General features: G+C 56.2%; 2 protein-coding genes across 43 annotated transcripts in view; one reads left to right on the top strand and one right to left on the bottom strand.

Moving 5' to 3' along the window:
- Nucleotides 1-3,713, top strand: part of EPB41 (erythrocyte membrane protein band 4.1) — a 95,741-nt gene extending 92,028 nt beyond the window's left edge. For all 42 annotated transcript variants that reach the window (XM_064634941.1, XM_064634938.1, XM_064634942.1 and 39 more), the window contains one exon: nt 76-3,713. In XM_064634941.1, coding sequence (XP_064491011.1) covers nt 76-171 — 96 coding nt within the window. In that variant the 3' untranslated portion in view covers nt 172-3,713. The remainder of the gene's footprint in view (nt 1-75) is intronic.
- TMEM200B (transmembrane protein 200B) lies at nt 1,696-19,082 on the bottom strand. The gene is made up of 2 exons (XM_064634989.1): nt 18,844-19,082; nt 1,696-11,295 (listed from the first exon to the last, which is right to left on the bottom strand). The coding sequence occupies exon 2, from the start codon at nt 11,267-11,269 to the stop codon at nt 9,992-9,994; it is 1,278 nt and encodes a 425-aa protein (XP_064491059.1). The 5' UTR covers nt 11,270-11,295; nt 18,844-19,082; the 3' UTR covers nt 1,696-9,991.
- Between the last annotated feature and the right edge of the window lie 326 nt (nt 19,083-19,408).

Here is a 19,408-nt window from a genome sequence, read left to right on the forward strand (position 1 = left end):
GAAGGAGGTTCCTCTGTCTCCCAGGAAGCTGCTGTTGGCTGCTGTTCCTCTTACCCTGTTCCTCTCTCTCCCTAGGAAACGTTCCTGCCAGCCACAACACCAGGAAAAAGAAACCCAGCAAAACTACCAAGAAACTACCTGGAGCACAAAGACCTCGGATTTCAGACTTGACACTCAGAGACATTCATATCATTTATTAGGAGTTGCGCTTTGACATTTTATTGGGATTTTTCCAGGCTCCACTGGATCCTATTGGATATAGGGTTTTGTTTTGTTGTTGGTTTTTTTTTTTTGTTTCTGTTTTTTTTTTTTTTTTATATCTATTGTGACAGAAATCTGCCATATTTCTAACTGTACTGAATATTTTTTACAGGTTTTCAATTTTGCATTCCCTCTCATGCAAAGCCTCTTCCAGACACAGCCCCACCCCAAAAACCTCGCAGGGCTCCAGGGCTCCCCCTGTTTTATCTCCTATTCCCTCTGCCTCCACCTGGATGAGGGAGCCAAAGCCACCTCTGTGCATATTCCCAGCACAGGATCCGAACTTGCCTTCCCAAAGCCATGGGTCCTCCTGCCAGGAGAGTCAGTTTAAAGAGTCAAGACTTCAGTTTTTTGCAGCATTTCCCATTGCCTCTGGATTATTCCTGTAGCTCTTGGGAGCTGCCCCCCCCTTGAGCTCCCTCCCCGTTGGGATCCAGCCCCCAGTGTGTGATCACAGTAGGGTTTTGTGGTGTAGCCTATGCACACATCTGAATAGCTGACTAGATTTAAGGAATACTGGAAAAGTTGCTTCGAGTATCTTTATACTGTGAATTTTAGAGCTTTAAAGAGGACTGTGGTAGCATCTCACCCTCCTCCCGTGTGTCTCTGCCGAGTGCTCCCCGCCCTGTTTGTGTTTTCTAGATGCCATTAAATTAAAAAAAAAGCCCTTAGAAGTGTGTGTTTAAGGTGTGTGGACTCGGGATGCTATTAAGGTAGGCTTGTGCAGCATTCACAGGAACTGAGTTTTTTTCAGTGTCATAGTTTTACACTTGTTTGTGTTCATGATTTTTAAATTAGGGAGGTTTTTTGTTTTTTGTTTTGTTTTGGTTTTTTTTTTTTGTAAGTCATGGGTTGGGGTTTTTTTTCCTCCCCTCACAGTGCTATTTAAAGCTGAACACGTTACCCAGGGCGTGTATCCTGCTATCATTTAATTTAAACTCCTTTAGACAATCCTTCCTAGGCCTGTAAGCTGTATTTGGAGAGGCTGAACAAGGAATTTTAGGAGGTGTCAGGTGTTGCTGGTCATGATAGAGCCAAACCACATGGGAAGTGCTGACATTCCCTCTTCCACGCTGTCCTGGGGGGTCTGGATTTGGCTTCATGACCCCCTTGCTGGAATGAAATCCCAGGGTGGGTGTCTGCAGCTTTAGGCTGGGCTTAGAGACCCCCAGGATGATCTGCAGTGTGGAAGGGGTGACCCAAAAACATGATTCCAGGGGCTGGATGTGCTTCCCTGCCCTGCACCAGGGGCTGAGCTCCCACTGCTGCTCTCTGAGCTTTGTGGGAACATTCTAATCATGCCTGGGTTTGTCCTTCCAGCATTTAAATTCAAAAAGCAGACAAAAAACAACCAACCAAGCTTTGTAAAGAGTCTGCACAGACACTTGTGAACACTTTGGTCCACTTTGAGGTTGTGATTTTTTTTTAAATGTATAAATATATATATATATATATATATATAGTGTGTGGCACATTGGTAGCTGAGGGCAGGGAGTGCTCTGCTGCTCCTCAGGCGAGGATAGGAAGAAAATGGCAATAAAGAAAAAGCTCTCTCCAGTTTCAAATTTGAATGATGTGTTTCAGAAGTCACTGGATTTAGCTCAGGCTGCAACGACTCGCTGTCGAGCTGCAAACAGCCTTGGAACTGCACCAGGGCTGCTGCAGCTTCTCAGATTCAGGTGCAATTTTAATTAAGTTGTCAGTATTGATTGGAGACTCTGCTGGAGCTGCTGGATTTTGGCTTTCCTAGAGCCTTGCTGGCCCCTGCTCAGCCTCCAGCCTTCCCATGCCAACAGCTGCTTCTGGGCTGCTCCGGGTGCGGGATCCCCTCCTGGGGTGCTCTGCCTTCCACAGGGCATCCTGCTCTGGGGATTTAGGGACTCCTGGGCCCCACAGCTGCAGTGTAGAGATTAAGTCTTCCTCTACCTATCTGAACAGCCCCTTCCTTCCTTGTTCTGCCACGCAGACCTTGGAGCAGGTCTGTGTCCCTGCTGTCCTCAACTTAGTTGGGTAACGCTTGCCTTAAACACCCCTCATGCTGAGCACCCTCTGGCACTGTCCTTTTTCTGGGAATTTAGCTTTTTTCCCCACTCAGTCCTTCCTTCTCACCTGCAGCAGCCACCTGAGGAGGGAATGGGCACATGGAGTAGCGGCTGAGAGGGTTTCTGGGCTTTACCAGGCAGAGCCAGTGTGATAAATTAAGTTTGTCCATAGCACTTAAAGGCACTTGGCTGCCGCAAGAATTGAGGGGAACCTGGTCCCTGGGTGTTCCCTTGGGGTGTCCTGTGCCCTGAGCACAATGAGTGGGACAAAACACCCTGAGCAGGGGATTTCTGGGGGTGAGAAACCTGCTGGCAGGAGAGGTGGTTCCTTCCCAAAGGGACGTGCCCGCCGTGGCTGCGGACGTCCCTTTTTAAGGGCTCGTATTTTCCTTTTCCCCTGGATTTTGGGTGGCCATTTCCAGGCTGTCCACTCTCACACTTCCCCCCCCTGCAGAGTTCTTGCTTCTCCTTGAGTATTTTAAACAAGTCATGGCCTCGTCTGCCCTTTGCCATCACCTGCTGTCCGACCCCGGGGGTTTCCCACTGACCCTCTCCCGCCGACACGTGCGGCGCCCGAGCCCGGGAGCTGGATGGGAGCAGCAGCAGCCTGGGAAGAAGAGAAAAGTTAAGAGCAGAAGAAGCTTCTTCCCCCCTCATCCAGGGCCGTGGTGGGGCTGCCCACACCCCTTCCACCTCCAGTGGGATTTAAGATCTTTGGCTCTGAGCAGTGCTGTGTCAGCTCGAGGGACAAACCGGCTAAGTAAGGTCTATTTATATGAATGTTCCCAGCTCTTCCCACTCCACAAATTCACCCAGAGACTGTCTTGATTGTATAATATACATTATATGGAAGCTATTTATATATGAATGAATGTTTTTATAGAGAGGAAGGCAAGGAGCTCCTGTTCTCCTCCATGAAACTGGAACGGTGGCTCCAGTTGCCTGATAGCAATCCCTGACCAACAGAGATGTGTTAGCAAAGGACTGACTGATTTCTGGTTTTAAATAAACTGTGGTTTGCTGATTTTCCTAATTGTACAATTACCTTAAGAGGTGGTAGTGTCCCAGCCTTAGAGGTGCAACTTGTAAAAAAAAAAAAAAAGAAAAGAAAAAAAGAAAAAAAAAAGTCATAAAAATAAATAAAATAATTTAGTTGAGAAGATGAAGGAGCTTTGTAAAATTTTTTTAAGGCAATTGTGAATTGTCTAGGGTAGGCATTTACACTCTTCTTTATAAAAATAGTAACTTTTAAAGTTGGCAAATCTTTCTAGATCAACTAGTGATGGGAGCTGTTATTTTGGATTTTCATAGTGAATCAAAGGGAAAGTTGCTGTAGCGTTTAGACAGACCTAAGTGTTCAGTATTGCTTCTTGTATTGAATTTTTCAATAAATTTTCAAACAAAACACTCTCCCTGGCCCTGGAACCTTTCTTCCTTCTTCTCACCCTCCTCCACATTTTTCTCCCCAACCTGGCTTCATGGTAATTTGGTTTTTCCAGCCTAAACCAGACCCATTGCCCCTCCAAACGCAGCTGTGGCTCTCCCAGCCCTGTGCCAGCCTCCACCACCAGCATTCTTCTGGGCTCTTGGTGCCTTCAGACCCTTCCAAACAGCTCCCAGTGGGGCCACGTGCAAGACCAAAGCCCCCCCAAAAGGGATTCCCAGAGTTTTCCCTAAAGCAGCATCACTTGATATAAAACCTCCCTTTGAAGCTATGGAATTCACCCAGGTGAGGTAAAAGGGATTCCCAGAGTCCAAGTTTTTCCTAGAGCAGCATCACTTGATAAAAAACCCTCCTTTTTGAGATCCAGAATTCCCCCAGGTGAGGCTGGTGCTCAGCAGCTGCTGCCCAGCCCGAGGGAACATGACTGAACTGGAGCAGGGAGGAAATGTCACATCCATCTATTTTTTTGGTCCCATCTCTTTTTTTTTTTTTTTTTTTTCTGGCTGCAGCACCTTTAGGAGGGACAGAAACACGGAGCAGAAAGCTGACAGGGCATCTTGGCCACCAGCCTGACAGAGAACAAAAGCCAGCTGGCCCAGTTAGGGCTGCTGGAGATTGGGAACTGGCTGGGAAGAGCAGCCCTGGGGGCAAGGGCAGCCCTGGGGCTGCTGAGGTACCACCCCCTGTGGCAGAGGGGAGAGGGAAGGGGGACATGGCCCCTGTCAGATACTGAAAGCCCCACGAATTCCCATTGCTCCAGACAGAGCCATCGCCTCTCCCACCCTGCCCCAGGCCTGTTTGCTTGCAAGCCTCTCCAAGTATTAAATCTGTACATGCTGTAAAGCCAAACTTACAAAGGAGCCCCCAGAGACCGACCCTGGAGAGTTGGGAATCTGCCACCACTGGAGCTGCTTTCCTGTAACGTGTCAGGGTCGGGATTTACTCCCATAATTTACTCCCAGCTCTGCAGCAGAGCTGAGTGTGTCACATTATCTCCCTGGGCCAGCATAGGCTGTGGCTCCTGCCCTGTCCAACCCCAGCAGGGTCATGCCAAAACCAGCCCTGTCTTGGGGAGCTGGGGCTTGTGGAGCTCCCAGTGCCTCCAGACAATGCACTGGTGTGATGTGACAGCCCAGCACAGACCACAGCCCCCAGGCCAGCGTGTCTGGGGGAAACAACCAAGAAATGGCTTCACCCCTCTGCTCAGCTGCGCTTTGGGGTGTCAGTCTCCTGCTCTGCAGCCAAGGCATCAGCTGTGTCCCCACTTTAGCATTGCCCAGGGAGCAGCTCCAAGCTGATCCCAGTCTGTCCCAGGGCTCCCAGCTCCCATGGCAATAGGGGGGGTGTCCTGAAAGAACATCATCAGCCCTGGGACCCTCGTGGTGAGGGGACACTGGGCTAACAATGGTCCCCAAGGGGCTCCCAGCCTGTCCCTGTCACGGACACCCTGCAGGGACATCGGTGGGACCTGCTCCCACATGGCCCATCCACCCAAGACACAACAGTTTGCTGGGCAGGAGCGTTGCCATCACCACTGAAGGGACACCCCCAGCACAGGGCACACTGCAGCCCCCCCCCCAAAATTCCCAGGGGAACTGTGTCCCCAGCTCATTTTCCCGGGGGACAAGCACAGGGACAGCAAACACCCACCACAACCCTTCACCGAGCCCTGGGGCTGTCAGCCAGGAGACCACCACACCTAGAAAGGCTTTTCCTTAAAGCTCCCCCATTCCAGCCCCTCGGGGTGGGTGTCCCAAGCCCAGGGTTACCCCCCTGACAGCCAGAGCAGGGTGTGTGTGTGTGGTAACTTTGCTGTGGCATTTTGCCTGGCTACAAGCAAGGGAAAATATTAGACAAACAAACACCATGGCAATGCAGATGCAAATAAATAAAACCCCAAACCCCAAGCCCCTGTCCTGGCCCCGCAGGAGGCAGCAGCAGCTCCCCACAGCTCCCGGGGGCCCAGTCCCAGCTCCTGGGTGGCCCCATGCCAGCTCCAGCCCCCAGATCCCACACCAAAGGCAATGCCTCCCTCTTGGAGGTCCCATCATTTGGGAAGGAGCCACAAAAACTCATCGCCCATCCCTGGTCCTTCCTTATATCTCCATCCCAGAGGAGCAGCCGTCACACCAGGAGGAGAAAGTTCCCATTCAAACTCCAGTTTGTTCCAGCCCTCGGCTATTTTTGGGTTGTTCCTCCCGTTTCAGGGGCTCAGCAGCCACTTGTGTTCTCAGGGGGTCAGTGCAGTGCCCTCAGGGCTCCAGGGGGAATTGCAGCAGTGGGGTGACTCCCTCACTTCCAACCGAGAGAGCCCAGGGGGATTCAGGGTCTGGAATAAATAGGGTTGAAATGGAGGCATTACATTTGCAATGGGCCAGGTTGGACACACTGAGCCCAGCCCTGAGCTCCTTCACTGGGGAAACTGAGGGAAAAGTCAAAGCCAGAGGCAGGGAGTGACCTCTCATCCCACAGCACTGTGTTCATTCCTGCTCCATCCCCAGGCCCCCAAGAAAGCACCACTGCAGGACACCTGCAAGTCTGTGGGCATCCCTTCCTTTGCCTTTCCCTTTCCTTTCCTTTCCCCTTTTTGCCCCCAGTGGTTCCATACGGACTCCAAGCCAAAGCCCTGGAGATTTGGGCTCCAGCTCCTGCCACTCAATGACTGATAGCACTGGGGGGGACTCTGGCTTTGGAGCTCGGCTCACCCCATCCCACCTGGACCAGCCCCAGGGGGCTCATCCCACATTGCTCAGCCCGTTTCTGCAGCAGGAGAAATGTGCAGCTCCTAGGGTGCTGATGTGGAGGACACCCCACACCCACAGAAAATAAAGAAAAACCAAAATTAAGCAACTACCCCCAAACCCACCCCAGCTCCAGCCTCATCCCGGCTCCCTCAGATCCTGGGAAGTGCCAGGATGGGTGCCCTCGGCTCAGTGCTGGCTCATCAAAGCAGAGAGGCTTTTTGTATCACATTATTGCCTTGTTTTTTTAAAACAAAGCAACAAAAAGCAGCACCCTGCGTACTCTGCCGAAAGGTCATAGAGGTTTTCAGCTCCCCACACCCACCAGGGTCATCTTTAAGCAGGAGGGGCTGCACCGTCACCTCGCACAGGTCACACTGTCCCCGGCACTTCATCTTCCCAGCACCTCGGCATCGCTCACCCCAAATATCGCCGCAGCCTTTCCCCGGCGGTACTGCAAGAGCAGAGCCGGGAGCAGAGCCCCCGCCTTCCCACCGACCTGAAATCTTAAGGAAGGACTCCTCGACCGAGCAGACTCATGACTGTGACCCCGAGAAGAGGAGGAGGGAGGGCAGGAAGGGCTGCAAACCAGCCCGAGGGCTGAGCAGCATCAGGTGTGGGGTGGGAGCTGATCGTCCCCGGCTGTGGCTGATTCCGTGTGCCCGCGGCTCTTGTGCTCCAGGGTTTGGGTCTGGATCCTTTGCTGTTTGGAGCTGACTTTTTTTGGCACGGCCCTTCTCTCTCCATCCCCCACTTTTTGCCCCTTTGCAGGGTGTTTCTCGGGCTGGCACTGAACCTGCCCCATTGGAGCTGCACAGTCCTTGGCCCCAGCTCCTTGTAGAGCTGTTTGAGGGGCTTGGGGGAGTGTTAATAACCCCCCCTGCAACCTGTAGCCCCTCCCTGGGGGATGGAGGTGTCCCAGCAGCAAATCTGGAGCCCCAGCAGCACTACTGGGGTGTCCCTGGGCATGGGAGACCCTCTTACAGCCCTCAGTGGGGTCTGCACCCTCCCAGGGCACCTGTCCCACACACAGCCTATGGCAGTGGTTTCCCCCAAACCCATTTTCCACATTTTACCCCATAGCCGTGCACCAGCCCTTTGAGGTGGGGGGTAACTGCAATTAATGGGGTCTCTGGCTGCTCCAGTGTCCATCCTCTGGCCCAATGGACCCCAGGGTCAGTCCTGGCCAGGCTGGATGTGTTGGTATTTGGGATAACCCCCTGATTTTCTTTGCTGGTGTTTCTGGTAAAATCCCTCTTGAGTTGGCAGGAATCTCCTCCTGCAGTGGGCACCTCCTGAGATGGGATATTCCAGTGGGTGAGAACAGCTGGATATTTAATCCATAGTGTATCCAGCCCATTCCTGGGCAGGACAGACCACCCAGCACTGCCCTTCACAGGCTGCACAGTGAGACATCTTCCAGGCTTCCAGGATGGTTTCACTTCCCACCTCTGCAGCCAAGCAGGGCCAGCCAAGGGATCCATCCAGGGGGGATATTTCTATTTTCTCTTTTAATTTCTTTTCTAACCCAGCCCCATCCCTGCCCAGTTTATTGCCAGCACGCTGTGGGGACAGCATCCATGGCATCCACCCTCTGAATCCAGCACTGTTAAAATCCCACAGATTCTCTGGAAACGGTGTCCACAGCTGGAGCTGAAAGTGAGGGATGCACAGATGATGCTCTCCCTGGAGAAGGCACGGGTCATCTCACCCTGCCAGATTAATTAATCAAGCAGCTTTGCATTTTGAAACAATCCCAGCGTGGCTCAGAAGTGCCTCCCTGGAGGACGCTGCTGAGCTGGGCAGGAGGAGGATGGGGCAGGAGGAGGATGCTGGAGTAGGCACGTGGTCCAGGCAGGTTCCCCTGTGATCCAGCCACTTCCCACAGTCAAGCTGAGCCCCAGCCAAAAAACGAAGGGAAAAAAATGAAAACAAAACCCCCCAGTAGCTCCTGGTGCAGCTCCTTGTGGTGCTTCAGGCTCCAATTTCTTGCTGCTGGTTCCTGAATCGTGGCCCAGGGCCCGGCCTGAGCTCTGGCTGCAGCTGGTTGAGCCCAAATAAAAAGTTATTTTCGGACAAAAACAACCTCCTGGCCCTCCCCCTGGGATGCTGCTCCAGGGCAGACCCTGCCGGTGACTTTTTCTTGTTGCTGTTTGTTGCACTGAAGCAGTGCCTAAATAATGTTGAGATTCAGCAGCCAAATAAATAGCTGAGCTGTGGGCTGGTGTCGCTGCCAGCAAATCCTTCGGGATGCAACCGGCCCCAAACCGCAGCTGTCGGCCCCGTCTCTGTCCCCTGCTCAGGGGGGTGCTGGTTCTGACCTCCCTGTGAGGGAAACAGAGACAGCTCTTCCTCGTAAAGCAGGAAAAAAAACCACTGTGGGGGGTTGCTTTTTGAGAAAAAAGGGGGTTTTGCCAGAAAAGGCAATTCCCCAGCCATTCTGCTGGGATGTTTTGGTCTGGAGAAGGATGTTGACTCCAAAGTTTGCAAGGTCTGATGCTCTGTGCTCACTTCAGGCCAGAGAGAGGCAGAAGCAGAGACAGGAATAAAAAAATCCCAGATATTTCATGCAGATAAAACGTATTTCAGCCATTCAGAGCTGGAGGGAGCAGAACAGGATGGGATGAACCCCCAGCTCCCACCTCTCCGGCCTCATCCTGTGCAGCTCCTGTTCTGCATCCAAAGGGCACCAAATAACACGACACTCACCCACCTCACTGCTCCTTCACATCCCTCCTCCTGCACCCTTCCAAAAACCAGCACAAATAAACCTGGATCCACAGACAGGCTCTGGGAATTGCCACGCTCTGGGTGGGCAGCAGCACCTTGCTCACCACCTGCAGCTCCCTGGGCATCCCTTTAGCATCCCTCCTCTACAAAAAAAACCAAAAACAAACCAAACCTTGAGCTTATCACCTCATCCTGCAAATATTCAGCAGCTGGTTATGGAGCATCCCTTCTCCAGCACAGCCTGGGTGGGGGCACAAGGTCTTGGAGACCCTCTGGACCGGCTGCTGCTGGCACTGCCCACCCTGAGGATCCCTTGGGAACAGGAGGAGGCGAGGCAGGACCACGTGGCATCCAGGTAATATTTAATAGCCCTGTCGGGCTTACGTGCTCTGGGCAAGCAAATTTTCTGGCGGGCTGAGACTGGACAAGTGGCCACCACCCCCCAGATCATCCCCCCACCCCAACCCCACTGAAATAAAGTGCTGCAGGGGCTGGTGAGGCTTCACTCACCCCCACATCCCCATCCCACAGTTTGTTGGGTCTTAAAGTGGGGGCTCCTCCAGAAAAGCCACCAGGAGAAGGGTTGTAAGGCCAAGGGCATCCACCAGGAAGGACATCCCACCCCAGGCGAGTCCTCCCCTGGGAGCGGCGCGTCAGGAGCTTCCTCTTGGCACCTGCTTACAAACAAACCCCTCCTGAGAGGGGCTTTCGGGGCCGCTGGTGGGTTCTGGGGGCCAGGACGAGGGGCTGTGATGTCGTGGTCCCCAGGGGTGTCACACCTGCGTGCCCTGCTCTGTGCCCACCACCCAGGAGCTGGGCCGGGGCTCTGCCCGGCTCGGGGGCTCGCTGGGCTCCAGCAGCCGGTCCGAGGACTCGCCGGTGCTTTCCAGTTTGGCGTAGCCCACCAGGCTGACGTGGTCCAGCCGGGGCCAGCTCCGGTTCTTACGGTCCTTCATGGGGGCCACCAGCAGCACCCCCGGCCGGCCGAGGTCCAGGGATTTGGAGTGTCCCGGGGTGTGGAGCTGCGCATCGGGGCTGAGATCTGCTGCCACCAGCTCTGCACCATCCATGTCAATGACGGTGTGACCACCACCACCACCACAATCCTGGCCACACGCTGTGACGCTGTCGCCGACGGAGAGCGGGGCCCGGGAGGGCCGTGGTGTTTCGGGGGGATGCTCAGCAGGGCCCACCCTCCCACCAGCCCCTCGCGCCGCCGCGTCCAGCAGGCAGTTGTTGAGCTTGATGACGGGCAGTGCCAGGGCACCCACGGCCGAGCAGAGCAGGGACTCGGCCCCGGCGTGGCGCGGGAGGCCAAGGTTGGCCTCGGTGGAGGCGCCGGAGCGGAGGCTGCGCAGGGAGGCCGCGGGGGATCCCGCCGGGTGCTGCAGGAACTCTGCCATGGCCTGGAGCCGATTGGGGCTGTAGCAGTCGGACCACTTGCTGCCAGGGCCGGGGCAGGGCTGGCAGGACAGGTCCACCTGGTAACAGCCCTCCACGCACTCGGCGTTGGCCTTGGGGCCATCCCCGTGCTGGCAGTGCCCGTCCTCGGGGCCGGCGCCCTCGGGGAGCCCCCCGGCCATGCCGTAGAGCCCCTTCTGCATCAGCTGGCGCGTCTCCATGTCCCTGTTCTCGTAGAGCATCGTGTTGGCGCAGATGAAGATGAAGAGCCCGATGCCCATGATGACGGGGCCGATCAGCTTCAGCTTCTCACTGTGGGGTCCGTGGCGCGCAGCTGCCACCTCCCTCCTCGTGTCCCCGGCCACGCTGGCGTTGCCTCCGCCGGCCCCGGTGCCGCCGTGCCCCCGGTGGGGCCAGTAGCCCACCACGGCGATGGTCATGCCCACCAGGACCACTGAGATGCCCACCATGACGAAGGCTCCGGCCGGCGAGCGCATGCGGAGCTGCCCCTTCACCGGGCTCTCCGGGGGGGATTTGCGCCGCAGGCGGCGGCCCCGGCGCCGCGAGGGCACGGGGGGCACCGGAGCCTTGGGACCCCCCAGCTCCGGCTCCCGCAGGGGCCCGTTGGTCTCCGTGCTCTCCACAGTCATCGTCTCGTCCGGCTCAGCCGCTCTTCCTGCGGGGTGGGAGGAGGAGAAGGTGAGAAGGTGTCACTGAGAGTCCGTGTGCCTGGAGTGCGGGGAGCACGGGGATGGCAGCAGCATGGGGAACAGGGGGACACTGGGAATGTGAGGGTGCTGGGAGCACGGGGACACAAGAAGTATGGGAACCACAGGGACACTGGGAGCGTGAGGGTACTGGGAGCACAGGGGGGCACAGGGACATGGGGAGCACAGGGATGCTGGGAACAAGGGGAACACAGGGCCACCGGTAGTGTGGGGGTACTGGGGACACGGAATGGCACAGGGACACCAGGAGCATGGGGATGCTTGGAACAGGGGGAGCATGGGAACACCAGGGGCACAGGGATGCCAGAAACGTGGGAAGAACGGGGATGCCGGGAATATGGGGACCACAGAGAGAGTGGGAGCATAGGGATGGCAGGAACATGGTGGACACAGGGATACCAGGAGCAGGGGATGCCGGGAGCACGAAGGACACCGAGCCCGCAGGTTACACCATGTCAGGGAGCTGCAGCTTTGCTCTCCCCCCTTGCTCCCTGTTTTCCTCGAGTCAGTTCTCTCTCTGCTCAGGAGCTGTGAAGGGCTGAGGAGTCCCCTCCAATGGTGCTCCTAAAGCCCCCAGACTCATCCCTCTAAACCCCTGGGCTGTGCAGAGAGCGAGGACAGGAGGGACCCCACTGTCAGCAGGGACCCCACTGTGCCACATCTGGGACAGAACCATCGCTGGCATTGGGGCCCAAGTGACCTGTCCTGGGTCACTCAGTCCTGCAACACCTGCAGAAGGTGCCAGCACCCAGTTTCCCTGAACAGGAGTGAGGGAAGGGGCTGTTTGTTCATCCCCTGGGGACACTGAGGCCAGTGGAAACCCAAAGGTCTGACACAGACACACCCAGAGCCCTCCGAGCGCTGCCACTCCCTGGTCACGCCCCACTTGTGATCCAAGCATGACCTAAAATCCTAAACCAACATCCCATCAGCCCCGAGCCACTCATCAGACCACAGGACCCACCAACCCAGCACACACAGGGAATTTAAGCCAAAAGAGATGTCTTTCCAAACTTACTGCTGTCTCCTATTTCCCCTGACCTGCTCAGTGCATCCCCAGGGTCCTGCCCTTGCACACACCAACATAAAGCTCCACATCCAGGGATTTACAGGGATTTACAGTGTTCCATTTTGTCCAGCACTTTCTTTCCTAGAGGAGCAAAAAGGTGTGGAAGCTGCTGCCCAAAGCAGCTGGTGCCCAGCCCAGTAGGAAGTGTCAGCTGGGCACGGGATAAGTGGTGCCCCACGACACTGGGAAGCCAAAAACATACCTTGAACATGTCCCAGACCAAAAACATCTTTAAAAAAATATAAATAACCTCATGGTGACAGGAATCTGTGTCACTCATGCTACGAGCACTGGCACTGGCACTGGGGCTGGAGCAGGACAGAGCGTCCGAGCCCAATCCTGTGTCTCCTGGCACTGCCAGCACGGGAATGCTGCCCTTGGGAACATCCCAAAGACAGCTGCAGGGTGGCTCCCAGCCAAGGGGTGCTGTGGCAGGGGGCTTGTCACACCACTGCATCCCCAATGGACAAGAAAAATGTTTGGACAACACCCAGCCATGGATATTCAGCAATTAAAATCCAGACACTAAACCTAAGGAGAACCCCTGGGAGGAAGGGGGTGACCACTCCAATTCTACTTCCTGAGATGAATGAAGTGCTGAGAGTCAGTGATCAGCATCCAAATAGCAAAAAATAAGATATTACATTCCCCCCCCTCCTAGTCTTAATCATCTTAAGGTGTTATCAGCATCAGAGGGAAGGAATTAAAGATATGAGTTTCAGGATGACAGCGTGTTCCTGGCACAAGGCTGTCAAGCTGTGACAACTTGAATAAGGGAGATTTAAAGGAGAGAAAAAAAAAAGAAAATAAAGTCCCAAACAAACCAGCCCAAACCCCAGGCCACTGCTGAGGGGTGTGTTAAGCCTTTCTGGGAAACAAGCTGATAATCCCACATGGCAAAAGGGGAAACACAATAAACCTAAAGCAACGTTCACCCTGAATGGAAAAATGAGGCTTTAAATATTTTGATATTAAAGGGAACCAACTGGACACTTGAACACATCCCAAAGGCTGTGGGTGTTTTGCCTCCAAATGCCCTGATTTAGGTTATGTCCCAGCTTTCTCTAATTGCCACCTTGGCTTTAACCTCTCTTAATTTTATAGCAAATCCTTTATATGCCTTGCTGGCTACTTAGGGATTAAAAAGAGAAAGAGCCCCTAAATCACAAGAGCAGAACAAAGGCTCCTTGGCACTGACTGGGGGGAGAACATGAACCCCCCCAGGGCTCACGACCCCAAAGTCACACTGAACACACAACAGTCACCTCCTGTTTTGGGCCTGAGCCTCAGATGTGCCTCTCTAACCCCAAATCTGCTGTTACCTCCTCTAACACTTCCCCCCAAGCCCCTGTGGAGCCAAGGCCAGTGTCCACAGGGACCATGAGCATCCCTCAAATCCCACCCGTGAGGGCCAGGAGCATCCCCCAGGTCCCATCCTGGGCAACACTTTGGGTCCAGGTGATGTTCACCTGGGCTGCTCTTCCCACACTCTTGCCCTGGATGCAGCCTGGGGTTCAGCTGAGGGATCTGGGATGTTTAAAAACGGGTGCAGGAGGATGAGAGGTGCTCACCCACCCCACACCCACGGGGTCCAGACCCACACTGGGGCTGAAACAATCCCCTTCCCACCTCCTCTCTTTTTCCCTGGGCACTGGGAGGTGTAGGACAGGAGGCACAGGCAAATCCTGATGATCTGCCTTCAGGCAGGGAATCCCTTCTCCCCCTCCTCAGCCCCTGGCCACTATTCCTGCCAGGAATGCCTGTCCCTTATCTCCCTTCTGCTGCATTCCGAACTTGGAGCATTTCCTTGCTCATTGCTGGGGCTGGTTGTTCCCAGAGTTCAAAACCATTATTTTTATTAATAGAATCCCCAAGGTTATATAAGCCCTTTCCAAAAAAAAAAAAAAGAAATAATTAAAAAAAAAAAGAAAAAGAAATACAAAAGCCAGCTCTGCCATCCCCTCCTGCACCCCGCAGCCGCGGCATTCCCGGGAATGGATTCATCCAACGTCGGAGCAGCAGCATCAGACAGAGCCTGGAGTGCAGGAATGGGGGTCCTGGGGGTGCTGCCAGGACAGGCAGGGATTCCCAGCCACCTCCCTCCAGCCCTCAGGCAGTGGTTCACCGGGACCAGCTTTGAGGTTCTGGTTGCCGGTGGAGAGGGAGGACAGCATGGAATGACAGTGTGGAGCTGGAAATGCCACCCAGAGCGGGATGAAGCGCTGCTCTGCTGCCAGGTTAAGCTCCCAATCCCCGCAATAAGCCTGGCATTAAAATAAACCCAAATATTTCTGCAATCCCCTCCCATCACGAAGGCACTTCCACCCTCCCACCTCAATCCTCTCCTGCCGCCTTCACAGACTGATGCTCCTAAAATTTGACACTAAATCCCAACACATCCAACAGCAGCGGAGCTGGATGGAGGTAAAGCAGAATTTGGGAAGGGTCCCTCCTGCAGGTGCCCCGGGGATGCTCTGCCCCTGCCCCAACCAGCTTGAATTTGCATCATGCCAGGCTACCAAAAATCACATTTTGCCTCAAAATCTCCCTCTGGACAAGGGGTAAGGGGCAATGCTCGTGCCTGGTGGTGCCAGCCTGGTGCTGTGCCACAGGAGGTGCCACCCAGCTCAGTGATGGACTGGAGAGCTGCCTCGTGGAAAAGGGCCAAGGGCAGCTCTGAGGGCCTTCCCCTTGCAGGTTTATCCCCCTCACCAGTTATCCTTCCAGGAGCTTTATATTTTCCTTGGCTGACACCTGGGAAGGGCTTTGGTGTGGGACAGCCTCCACCACACAGCAGGGATTTAACACCCAGCATCTCCCCAGGGAGAATATTCCCATTGCTGCCCTGCCCTGCTCCAGGCTATGATCCCATCCTGCACCCAGGATCCCATCCTGTGGGTCCTCTGCAGGGCATCGCCCCAGGGACCTGCCCTGTATGTAAGAAACACCCAAGAAATGCCCAACAAACAGAAAGCGCCTCCTTTTTCTCTTCTTTTCCTAAAATATTGTGACTTTAAAGCCTCTCTCCTGATTCTGGGAATAAATGGATTTTGAAATCACACAGCAAAGCCCTCAGAGTGTCCAAAGGCCACCCCCAAAGCACCGAGCACAGCACAGCCCCCTCCACCTCATCCAAGCCCCAGGCAGCCCGTGATGGCCAAGCTCGTGGGGTCTGAGATCCCCCAAATTCCCCCTTGGCAGGGAAAAGAGACCCAGGCAGCCAAGACCTTCTGGGTCCAAGGCTGTGCTGAGCTGCTGGAGCCCCCCCTGCTCCCCCACCCACTGGGAAGGTAGGGAGAATGGGAATGACAGTCTGAGCCGAGATGTGGAGCTTAAAAATAACTCCCTTTCAGCCCAACCTCCAACGCCGCCCCCGGCACAGGGCAGGAGGGACCATGGGAGCAGCACCCAGGCACCAGCTCCCTCCCCATCCCACCTCCCATCCCGGCTGGAGGAGAGGAAAAGCAGGAAAGCAGCAGCAGTCCCAGTGTGTGGTGCATCCCTCATCCTTCTGACCCCACGTTCCCACCTGTGTGGTGCCTCCTCCTTTCCTATTTCCTCACTTCAAATTCCCTCCCCTTGGCTACACACAAAGACCTCCAGAGGGAAGGGACAGGAGAACAAGCTGCTGGCATCTTCCTGGGGGTCTCACCACCCCAGCACCCACCAGCAGCTCCCAGTCCAGAGCTCATTCCCCGGGGATAAAACCTCCCTGCGTGACCCCGGCACCAGCGCGTTCCCAATGCGGTGACAAAATCTGGCTCTGCAGCTCCAGCTTTAGCTGGGGACACCCATTAGTCAATCATAATTAAGTTCCCTCATAGAAGCTTCCACATAAACCCAGTAATGCTAATTATCACGGCGTGGGAAGGATTATCCCCCTTCCCAGAAGGAATCAGCTTCTGGTCCCGGGCGGGGGGGAATCTCACGCCTGGTTTTCACCAAGGTGGTGATAGATTTTCACCTTTGCTGCAGCACAGAAGAGCCCAGGTGTGATGACCCAAGGGTCTGAAACATCCCCTGTTCCTCTCTCCACAGCAGTTTTCCTCTTGATTTCCCTCCATTGCTTTTCCCAGGTGAAGGAGGGGATAGAGGAAGTGTTAACACACAACCCCCTCCACCTGCTGACGGAGGCATCACCTGGCCAGGCTGTGGAGAAGCAGAGTGCCAGCTTCCCATCTTCAGGTCACACATCCCAGACAGAGCCAGGAGCCACCAGGCCACCACCATCACTTGGAATACGATCCTGGACAGCAGCTACAGGGAAAGAGGGTGCTGGGGTGGTTTGGCAGCACACGGACCTGTCCCTTTGCTTTCCACCCCTGGGCTCCCCCAGGAGAGAAGGTCCTGATGGGCAAGTGGGATGTGAGGAGTGAGAGCCACCAGTGCCACCAGCAGCTCCACCTCCATTCACCTTGACTTCTCCAAAGTCCTCCCTGCTCCCAAAAAACGGGGCCATGCTCTAAACTCCTCTCTACCCCTCAGGCACAGAAAGTGCGTGGAAACATCCCACTGATTACTAATTACCAGAGCCTGCCTTACCCAGATTTGCTCTGCTAATTAGACTAATCTCTCCGGCTGGGAAATGAGCCGCAGTCACCCATGGAGAGGAGCTCACGCAACTTGGATGATGCTTAACTTGTGTCAGACCCCTGCGACGGGATCGGGATCGTAATTCCCGGCTGCTTCTGATGGGCCATTGTTTAGGGAGACAATGGAAACGCCGCGGATTTGGTGTTTCTCCCCCAAGCCGATGCCGAAATCAGGACATCTGCATTGCTCAACTTTTTTTTTTTTGATAGGAACCAGATGCAAATAATTAATAAATCCAAATTCAAGATAATGCAGGCATCTAAATTTAAACGGAGAGCGGATTTCTAATGGCAGCTCTTTGCTGGTTTGGAGGAGGGGGAGGAGTGGGGGGCTCGGGGGGATTTCCTGGGGGAATTCCTGCCTCTGGGAAGCAGTGCTGGATGGCTGGGCACCCGGCACCTTGCAAATCCTCATGGCCAAGAGAAAAGAAAGGAGAGGGGGAAAAAAAATCTGTAGGCTGGGATTTCCAGGGAATTAGGACCAAACTCTTCCTGAATTTGGCACCTTCCCTGCTGCTCCTTTGAAAAATCCCTGCCAGCGTGGAGGGAGGGGGGGAGGGATGGAGTCCGGGGGGCTGCCAAGTCCTCCCTGCTCCCAGGCATGGCCCAAGTTACCCAGATTCCATCTCCTCCTGTCCCACGGACCCACATCCCACTCGGCCTGCAAGCAATGGAATTCCCAGCTGTATTCCCAGCTGGTATCACTCCTGCCTCCAGTTTTTTAAATGCCCCATCTCCCCCACTCTCTGCCCTGCAAAAGCTACATCTCCCCGACTTCATGGACAAGGATCCAAACCCTCCTGGAGGCGAGAGGGAGCCGTGGGTTCTGCTGTGGCTCTTCCTCCCTCCATGTCACAAAGTTGAGCCCCTTGTGCCCACAGGCCCTCCCAGTCCCAAATTCCAGGAGCTACCGAGATAATTTCCACCCACTTCTCCTCTCTCCAAGCCCTACGTGGGGATGAGCTGTGGGGCTGCTCCTTGCCCCAACCCTCTGCCAGGAGCCTCAGGAACTCCTGGCACAAAGTGCTGGGATCTGGGGAGTCATGCCCAGCTCCCGTGTTTTGGCTGTGTGAGGATGTGTGTGGGCTTGCACACGAGTGTGTGTGTGCACATCTGTGCACACCTGGCTGTGCATGTGCGGGTGTGTGTCCGGGTGTCCCTGCGTGTGTGGGGTTGTGTCTGTGTGTGCACCGTGCCCGTGGCTGCCTGGTGTCTGTCCATGGGTGTCCGTGGGTGCCCGATGCCCCTGGATGCCCAGTGTCCATCTGTGGGTGCCCAGTGTCTGTTCGGGGGTGCCTGGTACTCCTGGACTCCTGGTGCCCACGGGTCCTTGGCGTCTGCCTGTGGGTGCCCGGTGCCAGTGGGTGCTGGGTGTCCGTGGGTGCCCACGAATGCTCAGATCCCGGGGGTGCTGGGTGTCCGTGGGTGCCCACGAATGCTCAGATCCCGGGGGTGCTGGGTGCCCGTGGGTGCCCCCGAACGCTCAGATCCCGTGGGTGCTGGATGTCCGTGGGTGCCCAGTGCCTGTCTGTGGGTGCCTGGTGCCCGCGGGGTGCTGTGTGCCCGCGGGTGCTCCCTGTCCGTGGGTGCTGGCTGTCCCCATGTGCCCGGTGCCCGCGAATGCCCACATGAATTCCCGGTGCCCGCAGATGCTCCGGGGGTGCTCCGCGTCCGCGGGTGCCCGGCGTGCATCCCGCCCGAGCTCTGTGTGCCCGGGGTGATGTGGCTGTGCGCGGCCGGTGCCGTGTGTCCACATCCCTATCCCTGTCCGTGTCCGCGTCCCCCGCGGTTCCCCCTTCGCCGCCCCGCCCGTCCCCCCCCGTCCCCGCACTCACCGGCGGCCGCCGCTCCGAGCCGGGCCCGGGGCCGGTGCCCCGGGGGTGGCGGGCACTGGGCTCCGCCGCCGCGGCCGGGGCCATGGAGCGGCGGGAGGCGCTGGGATCCCGACTCCCGGTTCCCCGCTCGCCGCCGCCGGGACGTCTGTGCTCGGGGCGGGGGGGCGGCGGGTTCCGCCCGGCCCCGGGTCCCGCCCCGGCCCCGCGGAGGGCGGAGCGCGGCGGCTTCGGGCGGGGGGGACACGGACGGGACGGGACCCCCCCTGTGCCCCACCCGGTGCGGGCTCCGGAGGGGCTCGGGAGCCGCTTCCCGGCCGTGGGAAAGTTGCGATCGCCGGGCGGGATCGGTGGGATTTGGGATTTTCCCGGCTCCGAGCGGGGCCGGGAGCGGCGGGGGATGGAGGGAGCCGGGCTGGGATCCTCCCTCCGCCCCGCTCGCGGGTCCCCTCGCCCAGCGGGGACCCCCAGACCCCCCCGCAGGATGGGCTCCGCCGCGCCGGGGATGCTTCGGCGAAAGGTGTCCCTGCCCACGGCGGGGGATTTGGAACTGGATGGTCTTTGAGGT

The sequence above is a fragment of the Pseudopipra pipra genome, chromosome 24 (assembly GCF_036250125.1).
Source record: "Pseudopipra pipra isolate bDixPip1 chromosome 24, bDixPip1.hap1, whole genome shotgun sequence".
Taxonomy (NCBI): Eukaryota; Metazoa; Chordata; class Aves; order Passeriformes; family Pipridae; genus Pseudopipra; species Pseudopipra pipra.